Source organism: Manis javanica, chromosome 16 (assembly GCF_040802235.1).
Source record: "Manis javanica isolate MJ-LG chromosome 16, MJ_LKY, whole genome shotgun sequence".
NCBI classification, from domain to species: Eukaryota; Metazoa; Chordata; class Mammalia; order Pholidota; family Manidae; genus Manis; species Manis javanica.
In genome coordinates this window covers 3594372-3611958 of record NC_133171.1, presented here as the reverse complement: position 1 = coordinate 3611958, position 17587 = coordinate 3594372, and the positions used below count along the sequence as shown (strand labels likewise).

The following is a 17587-nucleotide window of genomic DNA, read 5'->3' as shown; positions in this document are numbered from 1 at the left end:
TGAATTGAAAAGAGTCTGTTTAAACCTCGTGAGCAGAAGCGCTCAAAATTACTGAGCTAGCTAGGAAGAGCCAAGCAAGACGAGGCCGCCCTCCGTGCGGAGCTGAAGCCCCAGCGTCACCAGCAGGTGGCGCGCTCCGCAGGGGGATCCGGCGAGCTCCCACGGGGCCCTCAGCCTGGAAACCTCAGCCGCAGCCCTGGGAGTGTTTTTGGTGCCAACAGTTACCGCGTTTGGTTGGAGTGAGCCTGTACCTCGCTAAGCAGAAATGTTCCTAAATGTTACAGATCTCATCAAAAGGCACACCTGTTCCCCTGTGTCCTCTTTCGGGCTTCAGTAGACTTAGTGCTTTGATGCTTGCGTTGTTCTTAAACAATGTGCCAAATGTTAAGTTGTTAGTAACAAGTAGATAGCAAGTTTCACTGGCTGCTCCTCAAGGTTACATGTTAAATGGTGAAAAGAGGACAAGGTAAACTTGAGATAAAAGCAATGTGTGTGTGGTTTAATGTGCTATGCTTGCCTTTAGACATAGCAGGTGATAGTTATGCGAAGTGGAAACAGTCAAAATTGGAAGACGGTGATGCTCCAGAATCCCTTTCCTTGGTGACAGAAGAACCAGGCTTGGCAGGTAACCTCATGGGCCCAGGCAGCTGCTGAAGCAAGAGCGTGGCAAATGTGTAAGCACTTACCAAAAAGAATTGCAAGAGAGTTACAGTTGTAAGATCATAGTAGCTGCAGAACCCTAAAAACTAAACATTTCGTCCTTTCAGAGACAAGTAAATTGTTACACAAATTATAGATAAAAGCAGGCACCATCTCCTTCTAACAGTTCGATTTCTGTCCCTTAGCTCTTCTGTGGCAATTTTCAGGGCCTAAGCATTCTTAAACATATAGGTTTCTACCTTAGTTGACAGTTAGTAACTAAACTTTTGTGTTAGAATCATTCACTCCAGACCAATACAGGAGACTGATCTGAAATAAGTGCATGAGGGGCTGCTTTCTGATGAGTGATGCCCCTGTAGCTTTGAAGCCCAGAGGTACTAGCGGGCATCGACTAAGAGCCACTTGACCTGGGTTCCAATTCTGGAGCTGTTGGTACACCAGCTCACGCAGGTTATTAGATCTCTCTGCTAAATGTGCACAAGAACAGTGCCTACCTACTTCACGAGGGCTTTGTGAGGATTAAATGAGTTGATATATGTAAATCCTATAGAATGGTACCAGACCCCTCAGGAGCCCTCATAAAACATCTGGACCCAGAAGGTGGTGTGCCGGCATTCGCCCATAGAAATGCCCTACCCATCACCTTCCCCATAAAACCTCTTAAAACGGCTCAGCCCACTTCTTAAACCTAGTATCAGTTGCTTCAGTTAAAAGTGCTGGGGAAGTTTGGATGACATGAGCACTTGCCAGAGAGTGAGGTTTTTATGGGAAACAGCCTGAGGACTCTTGGCCCTAGCCAGCCTCGTCCCCCATGGCCGGGGTCAGCTGCATGGCCGTCATGCCCAGGCAGCCAGAGGGGCTTCCATGGTTCATATTTGTGTTTTTGTGCTCTGGCTGACTGTCCATCCTCTGGGGAGCTGAAGGACTGGGTGCTGTGACTTCGAGCACTTTGTTAGTTTTATTTTATATTCTCTTCTTATTGCTCAGAAGGCATTTCTACTCCATCTCTAGCCGTTGTGCCAGAGAACTCAAATGCTTCTGCTGTTGTTACAACCTTTGAAAACTTCACAAGAGAACTGAAAAGAAAATACGAGGTAAAAATGCCCCCAAAAATGAAAAGCTATCTCATCATGCCTGTCAAGTGATAAGTTCCTATTATTTGTCAGTACCATTATTATCCTGCTTGTGTGAAGTCTGTTGGGAGGTACATTTCCTTAGCTGTGGTCACTGATTTCGGTGCCTTTGTGATGTGTGGTTTACCTATTTCATTTGCTGCAGTGGGACCGGATGGGCCTGTATGGGGATCAGACTCTCTGTTTTGGTTCGTCGGTGGCGTTCTCCGACTGAACTGCCGGGAGGCAATGATTTGGTCACAGTGACAGAAAAGGAGGAGGCGGGAGAGGGAACTATGTGGATAAGGAGGTGTCTGGGAAAAGATGCAGGTAGGCAGTGGGTGGGCGGTCAGAGGAGTGTGGCAAATCTTTGTACATTGCCCCAGAACCTTGTCTGCAAGATGAGCTTTGGAAAAATTTCAGTCCTTTCTTTTTCTTTTTCGCTATTGTTTATAAATCCCTAATGAGTTGACACTTGACAAAAGTGTCTTACCCTAACTTGCATTCATTTAACTAACCTGGAAGATCTCCAAAATCTTATTTTCTGCAATATCAATGTAAGCTAATTTATAATGGGCTGTTATTTCAGTATGTATATTGAGAGCCTGAATATGAGTTCTGCTGCTTAGCTTATCTTTATTGTATAGGAAGGTAATTAACATGGTGCCTGATCACAGTTCTTTAGCAGTAACGTTTCTATGAATATTATGTGCTGGTGGCATCTTTTTAATGTAAAGCCTGAGCTCAATTTATGTGGTTTTGATTAACCCAAATGTGATCATTGTGATTTTGTTGTTATGATTTAGCTTAGGTACAGAAGGAGTACACTTTATTCAAAACGTGCAGAGCAAGCCCCGGATTGCCTAATAAAACTTTTAAACCAGATACATCAGTGCAAGTAAGTGTTTGGTTTCAAAACAAGTTCCTAAGTATGATTGTTCACAAACAGCATTGATGGAATCTTGAGTTGAGAGTTGAGCAGATGTGAGGTTTGATACGTGCTTACCACTTCCAGAGTTCGGGTTCTTCGATGAGGGGTTGAACTAAAGCGCCCCTTAAGCCTCTTCATGGTCAGCCACTATACAATCCCAAAATACTATACTGTCCTTGAAAATTCATAGTCCAGTTGTGCAAGCAAGGTAAGCAGCCCAGATATATATGTAAGAAATGCTAGGTCAATGATACGTGGTATAATCACGCAGTAGGATATTACTCAGCCTTGAAAAGGAATGAAATTCTGACACATGCTAGAACTTAGATGAACTGTGAGGACATTATGCTCAGTGAAAAAAGCCAGACATAAAAGGATAGTATTATATGATTCCACTCATAAGAAATATCTATCATAGGCAAATTCATAGAGATGGAAGGCAGAATAGAGGTTACCAAGGGTTGGGGGAATGGGAAATGGGAAGTTAGTGTTTAATTACTATGAAGTCTGTTTGGGATGAAGGAAAATTACGGAAATGGATAGTAATGGTAGTTGTCCAACATTATGAATGTATTTAAGACCACTGAAATGTGCACTTATTAATGGTTTAAAGGGTATATATTATGTTATGTATATTTTTCCACAATAAAAAAGACCACACATTCATGTGCACAGATGCACAACTGTGCAAATGCACACACTCCTGTGACCATATGGCAAGAAACACAAAGGTGCCAAGATTTCAGAGAGATGTGAAAGGTGGGAAAGAATAATGGAGAGATGGATTTCTGTAGTGATTCGAGTTAATCCAGAGCCATTACAGTGGAAGCGCTTCTGGAGGGAGCTTTGGGAAACAGACTTGAATGGTATAGGGAGGGCAGGTACAGGGACGGTTCCTTGTTGGAGAGAATGGCCTGTCAGTGAAGGAGGGAGAAAAAGCTATAGCAGATCAGTTCGCTTAACTGAAGTAGAAAGTTTCTTTGGGCAGAATATAAATATGAATAGGAATGTATTTCCTTTCAAACTTTCATCCATGAAATGTCATTTGATTCTCAAAACAGGCCTACGAAGGACTTTGGACTTGTGCAACTGTTGTCTTTTAGGGGGCATACATTCATCCATGTTTTCATTTAGCAAAAGCACACTGAGGGGCACTGGGGCCTGGCCCCGTGCTGAGTGCAGGAGAGCCGTGAGAATGAGCGTTAGGAGCTTTCTTGCCAGCGGGCAACTTTCAGCCTAACCTGGGAGGCAGAGCTGAGCAAGCAAACAAATACACAGTTTTTATGGTGGTTAGAACAGCGGTGGTAGAAATTGCAGAACTAAAATGTAGAGGTGGAAAAGAGCTTATTAGCCAGTGGCAGCTTTAGGGGTGGGTTATGGCAGGAGAAAGGGGAGCAAGTGGAAGGAGGAAGAAGCAGTAGAGCCGTGGTGATGACACATCGGCTTCTTGCCCAGTTGTGGCCTCCACCTCCTTTTCCCAGGAGTCATCTCTCTTTTGCCCTGCTAAGTATGATTTTGAAATACCAGCTTCCCCTGGGCTTCTGTTGAAAGCTTAAATCAAAGTTTGCACAGTTAAGTTTCTGGGGGTGAGGATGGGCCAGCAGTAACGGGATGGAAAAGAGACATGTGTTCTCAAAACAGGAGCTGTTTAGAGAAGCATATCAAGTATTCTTGCAATAAGCAGATTCATTAAGAGTGTCCTTTGTCACATCCAAGCAGTCCCAGTGAAATTTGTTGCTTTTACTTTTATCAGACTGAATAAACTAGAGCAGTTTCACAGTTTCGTTCTTCAAGAGCTTAATAATCTTGAGCAGGACATTCAGGCTCTGAAACACCTTGAGGAGGATGTTCTGGTAAGTTCTTTTGATTTGGAACATTTTCTACTACTTAAGAGGATCTGTTCCAGCATAGAATAACTGCTAACTACTTAAACAAACCTTTTGTTCAATTTTAGGAATTTTGGGGGAAACAGTCTGATGATCTGAAATCATTCTGTGATCTGCAAGTGCTGAGGTATTTTTTAAAATATTCTTTCTAGAAACATCTTAGTTGATGTATGAGGTAATGCTTTAGCTGGAATGTAGGTGGTTGACATTGGTAAAACTTCATATAAGTGGCTAACTAGCTGCATCTTTTCAACCAGCCACTTCTGTGGCACTCTGAGGATATAGAGAGTGGCTCAGGATATCAATCTAGAATATAAATTTTGGAAAGCATAAACAGGATCATTCAAACTTTAGTGGTTTTGCTCCAAATTGTTTTATTTTGAAGCAATTTTTTTAAAAGTTAGAATGAGTAGATTTTGAGAATAATATTTAATTTCTGAGTAAACAATCGATTTTCAGTTATATATTGCATTGTAGTCTTGATACAATGTGCTCTAATATCCTACATATGTATATATATGGATATTTAACAACAACTGGGCTTATCCTGGTACACGTCCCTTTCTCTGAAATTACTCAGCGTATATCCTGAGGCCACTGCTTCCTACCCATTTGGAAGACCCCTCCATTCTCTAGATGCAGGGAGTGGGGAGATGACAATATGGCCCTTCACTGCTCTGCTTCTGTGCTGGGAGAAATTCTACTGTTTTCTTCCTGTCTGAACAATCAACAGGAGTCCCTATGTACAGTTGTAACTAAGGCTTTACCTGCCAGTAGAGAATTGGCTTCTGTCACAGAAATTGAAGTCAAACAGTTTAGGAAGAACATTATTCTGATCACACCATATATTTTGAACAACAAGGGAACTTTAAAATATTGAGTTGTCCATCCTTCTGTTACTACAGTTAGTTCATTAATAATAATGACAGTATGGACTATAGGTTTTCAAAATTCTTTCACACACAGTCTCCACCCATATACCATTATATGTGATTGAAGCGGATATCCTTTTAAAACCTTTTTACTACTGAAAACCTTTTAAACCTTTGGTTGTGAATGGTTCTCAAATTTCTTGATTTCAGGACTTCCTAATACCTTTAAATGCATTGAGGATCCCCAAAGAGCTTTTGCTTTATGGGTTAGATCTATGGGTATTTTCCTTGTTAAAAACTGAGACTGAAAATTTAAAAATATTTATTTAAAAATAATAGAAATAAACCTTTAAATATAGATACAAATAATAGATTTTTTATGAAAGACACCCAGATTTTTCAAAACAAGAAAAACATGAGAAGAGTAGCATCATTTTATGTTTTTGCAAATCTCTTTAATGTCTGGCTTAATAAAAGATACCTACCTTCTCATTTCTGCTTCTGAATTCAATGCCTTGTGATACCATATATCAGGTAGCCTCTGGGAAACTCCACGACATGCTTGTGGGAGAGGAAGAACGAAAACAGCAAATAGTGTCAGCATTATTACCCTATTTAACAAAATAGTTTTGACCTCATAGAATCTTTGGAAATTTAGTTTTCTTAGCGATCCCCAAGGAAAGGTATCCCTTAAGGGGGGGTGTCCCAAAGGTTCACACTTTGAGAACTGCTGATATAAAGCAATGTTATAGTAAGCATGAGAGAGGATTATATCCCCTTAACTTCTGGAACCTGGAGAATTCACTTATTTTGCTTAAACCCAAGATTTTAGACAACTGTCTCTTCAGTGATTTGTTACACAGATTACACTGTAGCATGTTAGTTACCATTTGCATCCGTCTCCCTTGATAACATGTGCCTGTGTAAATTTACAGTACCTCAGAGAACAAAAACAGCTTCTAGATAAACATCTCTCAGGGCTTGGCATTTGCTCTCCTGTACTGCAGACACCTAAGGAGACCACCCTGTGGCTTGCCGATGGGGTAATGGCGGTCCTCTCAGCTCACACTGGGGGCTCACCGTGTACTGGGGTCTGGGCTAAGAGCGAGGGGTGCCCATGGGACTTAGACTGATTTGCTTGGTCGAGATTCAGTGTCCGGATCTGGTTGGTATACAGTGTCTCTCCTTCTGTCACATTTGCAGGTCAGTGAGGCTTTACCTGTTTTTCTAGGGGATAAGGACATCCCTCAGACTAGATTTCATCTCCTGCACAGTGCTGCAAGGAGACAGGGATTCAGTGCTTTGCATGGTGGTCATGAGATGCCTCAGCATACGTTGTGGGCTAGTGATGATGACAGAGATAACGGATAAAGTAGAAGCAAATGAAAATATCAGCCTCTTGTGCTGATTTCCTGGAGTGGTCACCAGCCCTCCTTGGCCAACACCCAGTATAGCAATCTATGAAATAACTCTGTGGTATGTGTGGGTACATATATGTATTCTTATTTTTTGATTTCCTAATATGAATATAATGAGATGGACCAATTTTAGGCTTGATCCAATTCAGCCTTCGTGGGGAAAGCCAAAGCCCGCTTTCATTCATCCTGGGGTAGGTACAAAGGGTTGCTGTGTTCTGCTGATGTGAATTGGAGCAGGAGAGGCGGGCGCTTCCCTGACACTGTCCATACCACATCCCTTCCACTGAGCTTCCTCCTTTTTCACAGTATCTCCCATCCTAGAAATTATCCTTTTGGATCTGGGTCATTCTTTTATTCACTAAATATTTATAACTGAGTTATAGCACTGTGCTTTGAGCACCGTGCTAAACAGGGAGAAACAATGGGTAACACACAGGCATGTTCCTACCCGCATTACAAATAAAGGCCTGGAGCAAAGACAGAAGAGAGATAAAATAATCTCAAGTTTACTAAGTGCTTTGATGAATACAAACAAGGTGCTTTTGGCAGAGAGCCATGGTGTGAAGTATTAACTCATATAGGATGAGGCCTCTCTGAGAAAATGGCATTTAGGATGAGGTTTCAGGATGGGAGGAACTGGACATCCTTGCATCGCACTGGTGTAAGTGGGTAGTCGGATGGAGTTGGGCACATAGCCAACTCTCAGGGAGGTAAGGCCTCACTGACCATGGTGAGGAGTCTGAATTTTGTACCAAGGGTGAAGGCAAATATTGATAGGTTTTGAGCAGAGGTATTGGGGATGAGGGTCATATAATTTGATTTATATTTAAAGAATTTGTTCTAGCTGCCCTGTTGAGAATTGATTAAGTGAACATTATAAGAAGGAAGATCTACTGTAGGACTTGGAGGCGCTGAGAAATGGAGAGATTCCAGATACATTTTGGAGCTGGATCAATAAATCTGTGACAGATGGGAGCCATAGATAAAAGAAGGAGAAATAAGGAAAACTGCTAGGTCTCTGTGTTTAAGCAGTTTGATGCACGGCGCTGCCAACAAGAGAGAGAGGTTGGTCTTGCCGTGGGAGGAAAGTGTGGACCTGGCAGAAGTTCATTTGTTAAACTTTAGCTTCCAGATGTCTATGGACATCCAGGTTTTAATGAGAACCTGGAATAATGAATAATTTTCCAGGAAAATACGATATAAAAAAACAGATATAATTTAACAAACAAAGTAGATGGGAAAACTTAGGCAAATATTCACAGAATAGAGAAAGTTGATTAAAAAAATAACTGCCCCATAAACATACCACATAAAATATATGTGAACCAGACTGCATCACTGGTCCTTTGAAGACGGACTTTACAACTTTGTCTATTGACCAAATAGTGCTTTAGTACTATTCCATTACATCGAAGAACAGTGGAAATCCCCATATCTTTTTATGAATCCTGCATTACAATACCAAATCCAGCAAAAATTCACATAGAACCATAAAACAATCTCACTTAAAAACTAAGCCAAAATTCCAAGCAAAATATTGGCAAACATAATTTATAGCAACTTATTAAAGGTATAATATGTCATGGCCAAGTGAGATTTATGCCAGAGGTACAAGATGGTTTGGTATTAGGGAATCTATTAATACATGAATTACTAATAGAAATAGGGAGGAAAATCACTATTTTCCTCCACATATTTCAAGAGACATTTGAAAAAAATTCTACATCTGTTTGAATTTTTATAAAACCGAGTGAAATATTAGTAACTAGGTGTTTTGTAGTATGAAAAGCCAGTCTCATGCTTAATGGAGAAATGCTCTAAATGCTTTACTCCTAAAATCAGGACCAATGGATGAGGAGACTCAGTAACATAACAGTGTCGATTCTCACAAGGGAGAGAGGAGAGAAAAGAAACTGAGACAAGGAAACAAGCTCTCTCCTGACTACTAGGACACTAACCCCACTCTCGAGGGCTCTACACTCACGACCTCATTTAATCCTAATTACTCCCAATTACACTCCACTTCCTGATGCCATCACGTGGTGGGAGGGGGTTCAGCATATGCACCGGAGAGGTGGGGGACACAATGTTCAGTCCATAAGGGGCCGTCAGCGGATTGACAGTCTCAGTGGGTCAGAAGCTGTGGGGTGGTGCACAGGTGACTTAGAAAGGCCAGGAAGGTGTAGCCAGAAAGTGAGATGCCAGGAATCAAGATCTCGGAGGTGGGAGTCTGATGACAACATCTGCAAGGGCTTAGCCGTGGCAAGGCGAGGAAAATGCTCTGGGGGGCGTGGAGGAGCCAGAGGGCCGATCTGGGTCTTTCCAGATGCTGTTGTGGTAACTGAAGGCTGGCAGGGACTGGCGCTGAGTGCACAAGGGGGCAGGGGGCAGGGGCATCACTGAGAGGGATGGCCTAGTGTCAGGAGGGCAGCTTTGACAGGAGGGGGAGCCGCAGTCGGCCATGGGGAGCAAGGACGGCCCTGAAGTAATAGGACAGCAGGGGGGAGAACACTTGGAATTGAGAGGGGCAACCTCAGCAGTCAGCCACATGTTAGTCCCAAGGAGGAGGAGGGAGATGCTCTCTCCCGAGGAGAGGCCAAGGGTATTAGAGGGTGTGCTGACAGCCAGAGCTGTAGGGGTGGGAGAGGGAGCCATGGGGAGGATGGGGGTTGTGGGCCCGGGAGGCGGGATCCAGCAGCATCGATGGCCATGGCCACAGCTGTCTTTTGGCAGTTGCTGAGGCAGAGAGGGGTTCCGGGCTGGATGGCACTGACTTTGAGAGAGTATTAAGGGAGGATGTTTACAGAATTAGCCCTGTGAGTCCTAGTGCTTCCCTGGAGGGGCCTGCAGCTCACGGGCCCCCATTCCATGAGCCTTCAGGCAGTGTGGTGAGGCCCACCAAGTTAAGTAAATTCGGGCTGTGTAGGCTAGGCACTAACTACTCCACTCTTGGATTTTGTCACTTTAAGGGCAACCCTCTTGCACCATTGGACCCTTTGAATAGTTTTGCTCATTCCTACAGCACTGAACAGTGGGGCTTCTATACAGATGACGACTTGGGATTCTCTTCCATTCAGAGGTCTGAACTAGAGTCCCTAAGTCCACCATATCCAAACACATTTTTATAAAAATACAATTCCATTTGCCTTAAAGAGTACAGTAATTATAATAACAGGTGTGTTTTGTTTCATTTTACTTGAGAGCAAAAGAAGTGGGTGCTTTTTTTAATTTTTTTATTTTGGTATCATTAATCTACAATTACAGAAAGAACATTATGTTTACTAGGTTCCCCCTTCACCAAGTCCCCCCGACATACCCCTTCATAGTCACTGTCCATCTGCGTAGTAAGATGCTGTAAAATCACTACTTGTCTTCTCTGTGTTGCACAGCCCTCCCCGTGTCCCCCATGCACTATACATGTTCATCGTAATGTCCTTTTTCTTTTCCCCGCCCTTATCCCTCCCTTCTGACCCATCGTCCCCAGTCCCTTTCCCTTTGGTAACTGTTAGTCCATTCTTGGGTTCTGTGATTCTGCTGCTGTTTTGTTCCTTCAGTTTTCCTTTGTTCTTATACTCCCCATATGAGTGAAATCATTTGGTACTTGTCCTTCACCGCTTGGCTTATTTCACTGAGCATAATACCCTCTGGCTCCATCCATGTTGTTGCAAATGGTAGGATCTGATTTTTTCTTATGGCTGCGTAATATTTCATTGTGTATATGTACCACATCTTCTTTATTCATCTACTGATGGACATTTAGGTTGTTTCCGTATCTTGGCTATTGTAAACAGTGCAGTGATAAACATAGGGGTGCATCTGTCTTTTTCAAACTGGAGTGCTGCATTCTTAGGGTGAATTCCTACAAGTGGAATTCCTGGGTCAAATGGTATTTCTATTTTGAGCATTCTGAGGAACCTCCATACTGCTTTCCGCAATGGTTGAACTAGTTTACATTCCCACCAGCAGCATAGGAGGGTTCCCCTTTCTCCACAACCTCACCAACATTTGTTGTTGTTTGTCTTTTCAATGATGGTAATCCTTACTGGTGTGAGGTGATATCTCATTGTGGTTTTAATTTGCATTTCTCTGATGATTAGCGATGTGGAGCATCTTTTCATGTGCCTATTGGCCATCTGGATTTCTTCTTTAGAGAACTGTCTATTCAGCTCCTCTGCCCATTTTTTAATTGGATTATTTGCTTTATTTTTGTTGAGGCATGTGAGCTCTTTATATATTTTGGATGTCAATCCTTTATCGGATCTGTCATTTATAAATATGTTCTCCCATACTGTAGGGTACCTTTTTGTTCTATTTATGGTATCCTTTGCTGTACAGAAGCTTTTTAGCTTGATATAGTCCCACTTGTTCATTTTTGCCTTTGTTTCCCTTGCCCGGGGAGATATGTTCATGAAGAAGTCACTCATGTTTATGTCCATGAGATTTTTGCCTATGTTTTTTTCTAACAGTTTTATGGTTTCATGACTTACATTCAGGTCTTTGATCCATTTGGAGTTTACTTTTGTGTATGGGGTTAGACAGTGATCCAGTTTCATTCTCTTACATGTAGCTGTCCAGTTTTGCCAGCACCATCTGTTGAAGAGACTGTCATTTCCCCATTGTATGTCCATGGCTCCTTTATCTAATATTAATTGGCCATATATGTTTGGGTCGGTGCTTTTTTTTAAAAACTCCCACAGTGTCCAAAGTTGTGCTTTCTGATTTTTGACCCAGCAATTCCACATCTAGGAAACTATTGTGAAGATGGAATTGTAGTGTGCGAGGATATGGCCAACGATCTGTTTTACAGACAAGTATGGTAGGGACATGGCTGGTGCCCAGCCAGAGTTTGGTTAAATAGATTGATACATTCATATAATATGCCATATAGCCATTAGAAAGAATGATTTAGATTATATTAATTGACTGGGGAAGATACTTAAAAGTAAATAAAAAGTAACAGCTTGTTACAAAGCAGCATGTATGACATGATCCCGCTTGTTTTAAGTGTTAGATGAGGATGTGTATGTTCTTTCACTCAATGAACTGTTGACTCTGTCAGGTGCCAGGTACTGTCTTAGATGCTGAGGGTAGAACATGCCCAAGAGGTCTTTGACCTCATAGAGGGTACATTTCAGTGGGATAGATGATGGAAAAGAAGCAGAGGTGAATTCATGATGGTGGTAACGAGTGTGAAGAGAGACTCCTAGTGTGAAAGGAGGAGTTAAGCTGAGCCACAGGAAGGGACATGGGAGCTAGAACTCAGGTGAGATGGCCAGCACCGGGGAGAGCAGGGAAGGGCATTTGAACGGGAATGGCCAAGACACATGTCTGAGGCCACCGTCAGGTCGGTGTGTTCTAGGGATTGAGTGAGGGCCAAACAAAGAAGTACGGGCGGAGTGGTGTATGATGAGCTTGGGGGTGGGCGTCACGTAGGACCTTCCCGGCCATGGCAAGGAAATCGGGTTTTATTCCCATAAAGGGGTCATATAAAGGACTGCCCTGCACAGCCTCTGTGTGTTTTAGGATGGGGAGCAGGGTGGTGGGGATGAGCTGGCAGGGCTCCTGGCAGATTAGATGCGGGGGAGAGGAAAGGCTTAAGGGCAATATCTAGATTTGGGGCTTGAGCAGCGTGTGGAAGTGGTGCCATTTCGGGAGCCCGCGCAGATTGGGTGAGATCAGGTTGCATTGGGAGGGAGGGGCAGGATGTGTGTGGAGATTAAAAGCTGGGCTTGGAATGTATGTTGATTTGTGATTTCCCCATCCGAATGGAGTTGTCAGGTGAGGAACTGGATGTTTGAGACAGAAAATCATGGTAGAGGGCTGAGCGCAAGGCTGGCTGAGGTGACTTGGGACTAAGTATGGAGAGAAGTCCCAGGACAAATGCTCGGTGGCTCCAGTGTGTTGAAGCTGGGTGAGGGGATAAAGCCAGCAGAAGAGGGTGAGAAAGAGAGCCCAGAAGAGGTGGTGATACAGAAGATGGGAGTCTGTGCATATATACATATGTGTACACATCGTGAGAGGCCTAGATTCTAGAAGGCATCCATCAAAATGTCCACAGTGGGTGTTTCTGAGTGGTGACATTTTAGGTGAATTTACTGTCTATCTTAGGCTCTTCTGTGGTTTTTCAAATTACCCCAAGATGTGAATTACTTCTGTGTCATAAATTCAGAAAGTGTAACTTTTATAAAGAGTTATTTTTTCCCATTCTCTCTAACCTTTCCTCCTACCTATGATCCAGAGATAACTATCTCTTTGCAGTCTGGTGTATGTTCTTCCTACACATTTTTGTCTGCGCTTATAGAAGAATGTGTACAAATATGTCTTTACACATAGGTATATTTTTGATATAAATGATATACCAAATATTATGTTATTGTTTCTGGGAAAAAAAGACTAATCTAGGCTAAGAATATTAGACTAATTCCCAGTCCTAATGGAGCATTGGATCAAATGTGGGCCAAATAGGGGTTTTATTCCCCCACTGTAAGCAGCAGCCCCCGGTAGTGGGGGGAGGGGATTACCCAGGGCTGGTGGCTCAGGAATCTTACGTAGTTATTAGGGACCCAGCTTCTTTCAGTTTCCTGCTCTACCATCCTTCATACGGCTTTTAGCTTTAGTCACAGAATACCTGCTGTACCTCTAGGCAGCTCTTCTGTACTCCGGGCAGGAAGAAGGGGTGGGGAAAAGGTAAATCGTGTGTGCCAGAAGGACCTTTCTCCCTTCCCTACTTCTTTTTTTCTAAATTAGGGAAACAATTTTTCCACTGATGCGTAAGCTAGCAGATATTTGTCTCCATTTACTGGCCCAGACTGGGTCACCTGGGCCTCCCTTGTTGGGAACAAATCGGGAGAGGTGAGAATTTAACTGTTACTGTCCTCCCAAAAAGTGGGGTTCTGCAAATAAGGAAGAAGGGGAGAGTAGACACTCAGTAGCTATCTAGTAACGTCTGTCAGGCCTCAATCAAGTTACATGTGCTGAACACAGAGAACATTGGAGAAAGAATTTAAACCACACCAGTGATTTTGCCTGCATTCTTGTCAGTAAGCGTGCGTCCTAGTCTGTGCATAGAACAGTCTGTTCTGTCATTGATATCAGCTCCTGTCTACCTCTTGTTTTATGAATGCTGAATTGGGTTCCATGCCAGTTGGTTATTAACAATACGTATTTTCACATGGCTTGGCCCCAAAAGTCAGCGCAGGCCCTTCATCTGGTGCTCCAACCAAGAAACAGCTGCCTTTTCTCTTAACACCGGAGGAAAAAATAACCAAGTGTGTTGGTCTGTTGAGAGGCTGCACGTACATCTTCAAAGTGGCACATGTATGAGTTTTTTGACCCTGATTTTGACTCCAGCCTGTGTCCACCCAGTGCACTGACTAGCTTCCAGCAGTTACATGAGGTGATGTCTGAGTTGGGGACAGAGACATTGTCATAAAGGCTGACATTCCTTTTGGCTCACTGAGTTCTGAGGGACCAGAAGGGGATAGTCTGGGCTCACCTAACTGCTCTTTTCTTTCCCTTCCCTCCAGCCTGAGTCTCCTGGAGAAGATGCAGCGGTCCCCGGACCCAGAGGCCCTGCTTTAGCCCTGTGCACGCCTTCGATTTGCTCCGCTCCTCCCGGGAGCCTGGAGAGCTGCCGCGTTAGAATAGAACAGACCGTGTTGTTAGTTTGTGTTACTGTCCATTTGTTCATAGAAGTTATCCTTTGTATTAAAATTTGGTCAGAAAATAGGATGTTCAGGATGTTTATCAACTTGCTTTTTTTTAAAAAAAATGCTTTTAGAAGTAAATTTGATTTGTGAGGTGTATTTTCAAGTTTTGTGGGAAGAAAAACTTAGCAGCTTCTGTATATATGCTATTCAGTGTGTCTTTTTGAGGGAGAATTTAATTTGTGAGGAAAATAGCTCAAGGAAAATGGTGTCGTATTTTGAAATAGTTATTATTTAATTGATTTGCAAACATCCTAGTTTCTCTAGCACTTTAACAAAACTTCCGGCTTTAGCAGAAGAGAACTATGCCTCGTGTTATAATTACTAAATGCTCCAATAAAGCCTCAGTGCATGAAGTTATGTATGCAGTTGAATGTTTGAATTTATTTTAAAGAAATAAGATCTACATGATTTAAAGCCATCTACAAAGTAATTTTTTTCAGGATTGGATAAGTACAAAGATTATAGACTGAAAATAGGTTTTCATGATATAACTTAGTGATTGATATAATGTAGCTTATTATTTGTAGTTAAGTCTGCCAAAACAAATGTTTACAACCCCAATTTCTTAATCTTTTTATAATTTTTTAATGGGTTATGTTTTAATATATTCATTTTAAAAATTTTTATTGAAGTGTAGTTGATGTACTATATTCGTTTCAGGTGCACAACATACTGATTTCAACAAATATATACATTAGAAAATGCTCACCATGAGATAGTTACCTTCTGTCCCTGTACAAAGTTATCACAGTATTATTGACTATATTCCCTGTGCTTACTTTTCATCCTTGTAACTTATTATAACTGGAAGTTTGTTGTTTCTATTTCACCCATCCTTCCACCCTCTCCCCTATGGCAACCACCAGTTGTTCTCCGTACTGATCTGTTTCTGAGTTTTTGTTTTGTTTTTGTTCCTTTTTGTTTGTTTTTTAGATTCTATATATAAGTGAAATCATACAGTGTCTGACTTATTTTATTTAGTATAATACCCTTTAGTCTATACATGTCGTCAAAAATGGCAAGAGTTCATTCATTTTTAAGGAGGAGTGATATTCCACTGTATATTTGTAGCACATCTTCTTTATCCACCCATCTATAGATGGATACTTAGGTTGCTTCGATATTTCGGCTGTTGTAAATGCGGCAATAAACATAGGGGTACATGTGTCTTTTCAAATTAGTGACTTTGTTTTCTTTGGATAAATACCCAGGAGTGGAATTGCTGGGCCATGTGGTATTTCTGTTTTTAATTTTTCGGGGAACCTTCATACTCCTTTCCCTAATGGCTGCATCAGTTTACATTCCCATCAACAGTGCACAAGGGTCTCTTTTCTCCATGTCCTTGTCAACGTTTGTTATTTCTTGCCTTGTTGATGTTAGCCATTCTGAGTTGTGTGAGTTAATATCTCATCATGGTTTGACTTGCATTTCCCTAATGATTAGCGATGTTGAGCATCTTTGTGTGTCTGCTGGCCATCTGTATGTCTTTTTTGAAAAAATGTCTATTCAGCTCTTCTGCCTATTTTAAAATCACATTGTTTCTTTGGTGTTTTGTTGTAAGCTTTCTACAGTAAAAGAGGACTTATTTTTTCGAGTTCAAAGGATCTATTAGTCTCATTTCATTTAGGTATGTCCAATTTAGGGCTTGCAATTTCTGGTGACCTGGAGTTTCATGGATTTTAGTGCCACTACACTGATTATCTTCATTGAAGGACATTAAAGAATATATATGACTTCTGATAACCAGCGAACATATATTTGAGTGCTGTTTTCTCCAAGGCCTTGAGTTAGCTCACAAGGTGGATGTTAATATGTGTGAGATGTGGTCTGAGCTAGTAAGAACTTAATCTAAAGACACCCAGGTAACTGGAAATCTCAAGACTGTGTGTGGCAAGTGCCATAAATGACGTGTGAACTGAGCACTGTCCGAGTTGTGAGGAGAGAGAGGTCGTTTTTCTTGGCTCCCTGGAGGAGAGGTACTATCTGAGATAGATCTGGAAAGACTTAGAGAGGGTTTTTCTAGGGTTAGCAAAGAGGGACTAACATGAACAATGGAACAGAGGCAGGAAGGTGCAGAATTTGTTTGAGGCCAGAATTAGTGGAAACTAAATTAGGCAAGGCCCAAGCTGAAGTGCCTTGACTGGCTTGATCAGAAGGACTTGATTTTGTAGATGAAAAAGAGCCGCTGATGACTTTGTAAGGAACGATAGAATGAACATGGTGGTTTAGGATGATTAATCTGGTAGCAGTATGAAGACTGAATTGAATTTTCCAGAAGGTTATAATGGCAATAAAGATGTCCACTGGAAGAGAGGTACTGGGGGTGAGAGGGAAGGGACCTCTGTGATTGCTCATGGCAGGTGCAAGATTTTAAGAGCAAATTTGGAGGAGGGGTTGATGGAAGTTGCAAAAACCATGAGCTTGAGATATTGGGGTGATCTCCTTGCACATATTCCCCCGAAAAGTCTCCAACAGTGTTTGGTTCAGCGACTCTGTATTGAGCCCTCGCTGTGCACCAGGCTCTGTGCTGGCATGGATGTGGTCCACACTGATACCAGCGCTGGCCTCGGAGCCAGCAGAGTGATGGGAACAGACACCCAAAGAAACACGGGAAGCAGGGTGATGAGTGCTGAGCCGGGCTGTGTGGGAGGAGTGAGGGGTGGCGGGACTCAGGGAGAAGGCTGTCCCAGGGCACCTTGGTGAGCTGACCTCGGCCAGTGGCGGGGGTGCAGGTGGCAAGAGCAGAGACTCTCCTTGCCTGACCCTGGTGACTGAGTCCCACTCCTTGGGGACCATGCCCAGCTCTGGATCATTGCTCACCTCCTTTCTGATTCACCCACACAGCCCACTGAACCCCATTACCCAGCAGTGGCCCCAGCCCTAATCATCATTTCCAATATTCCCCTGTGCTCGAACCGTCCATCCTCCGGAGTGGCTCTTCCCAGCACTCATTTCTGACCTCACGTTTCTGCCACACAGGCCTTCTCCTAAGTTTCACC

General features: G+C 42.6%; 1 protein-coding gene across 1 annotated transcript in view; it reads left to right on the top strand.

Moving 5' to 3' along the window:
• Positions 1-14949, top strand: part of SYCP2L (synaptonemal complex protein 2 like) — a 98940-nt gene extending 83991 nt beyond the window's left edge. The window contains exons 26-31 of the mRNA XM_073224608.1: positions 524-625; positions 1648-1754; positions 2579-2670; positions 4457-4556; positions 4658-4716; positions 14406-14949. Of these exons, the coding sequence (XP_073080709.1) occupies positions 524-625; positions 1648-1754; positions 2579-2670; positions 4457-4556; positions 4658-4716; positions 14406-14460 (515 nt within the window). The 3' untranslated portion in view covers positions 14461-14949. The remainder of the gene's footprint in view (positions 1-523; positions 626-1647; positions 1755-2578; positions 2671-4456; positions 4557-4657; positions 4717-14405) is intronic.
• Positions 14950-17587: the final 2638 nt, after the last annotated feature.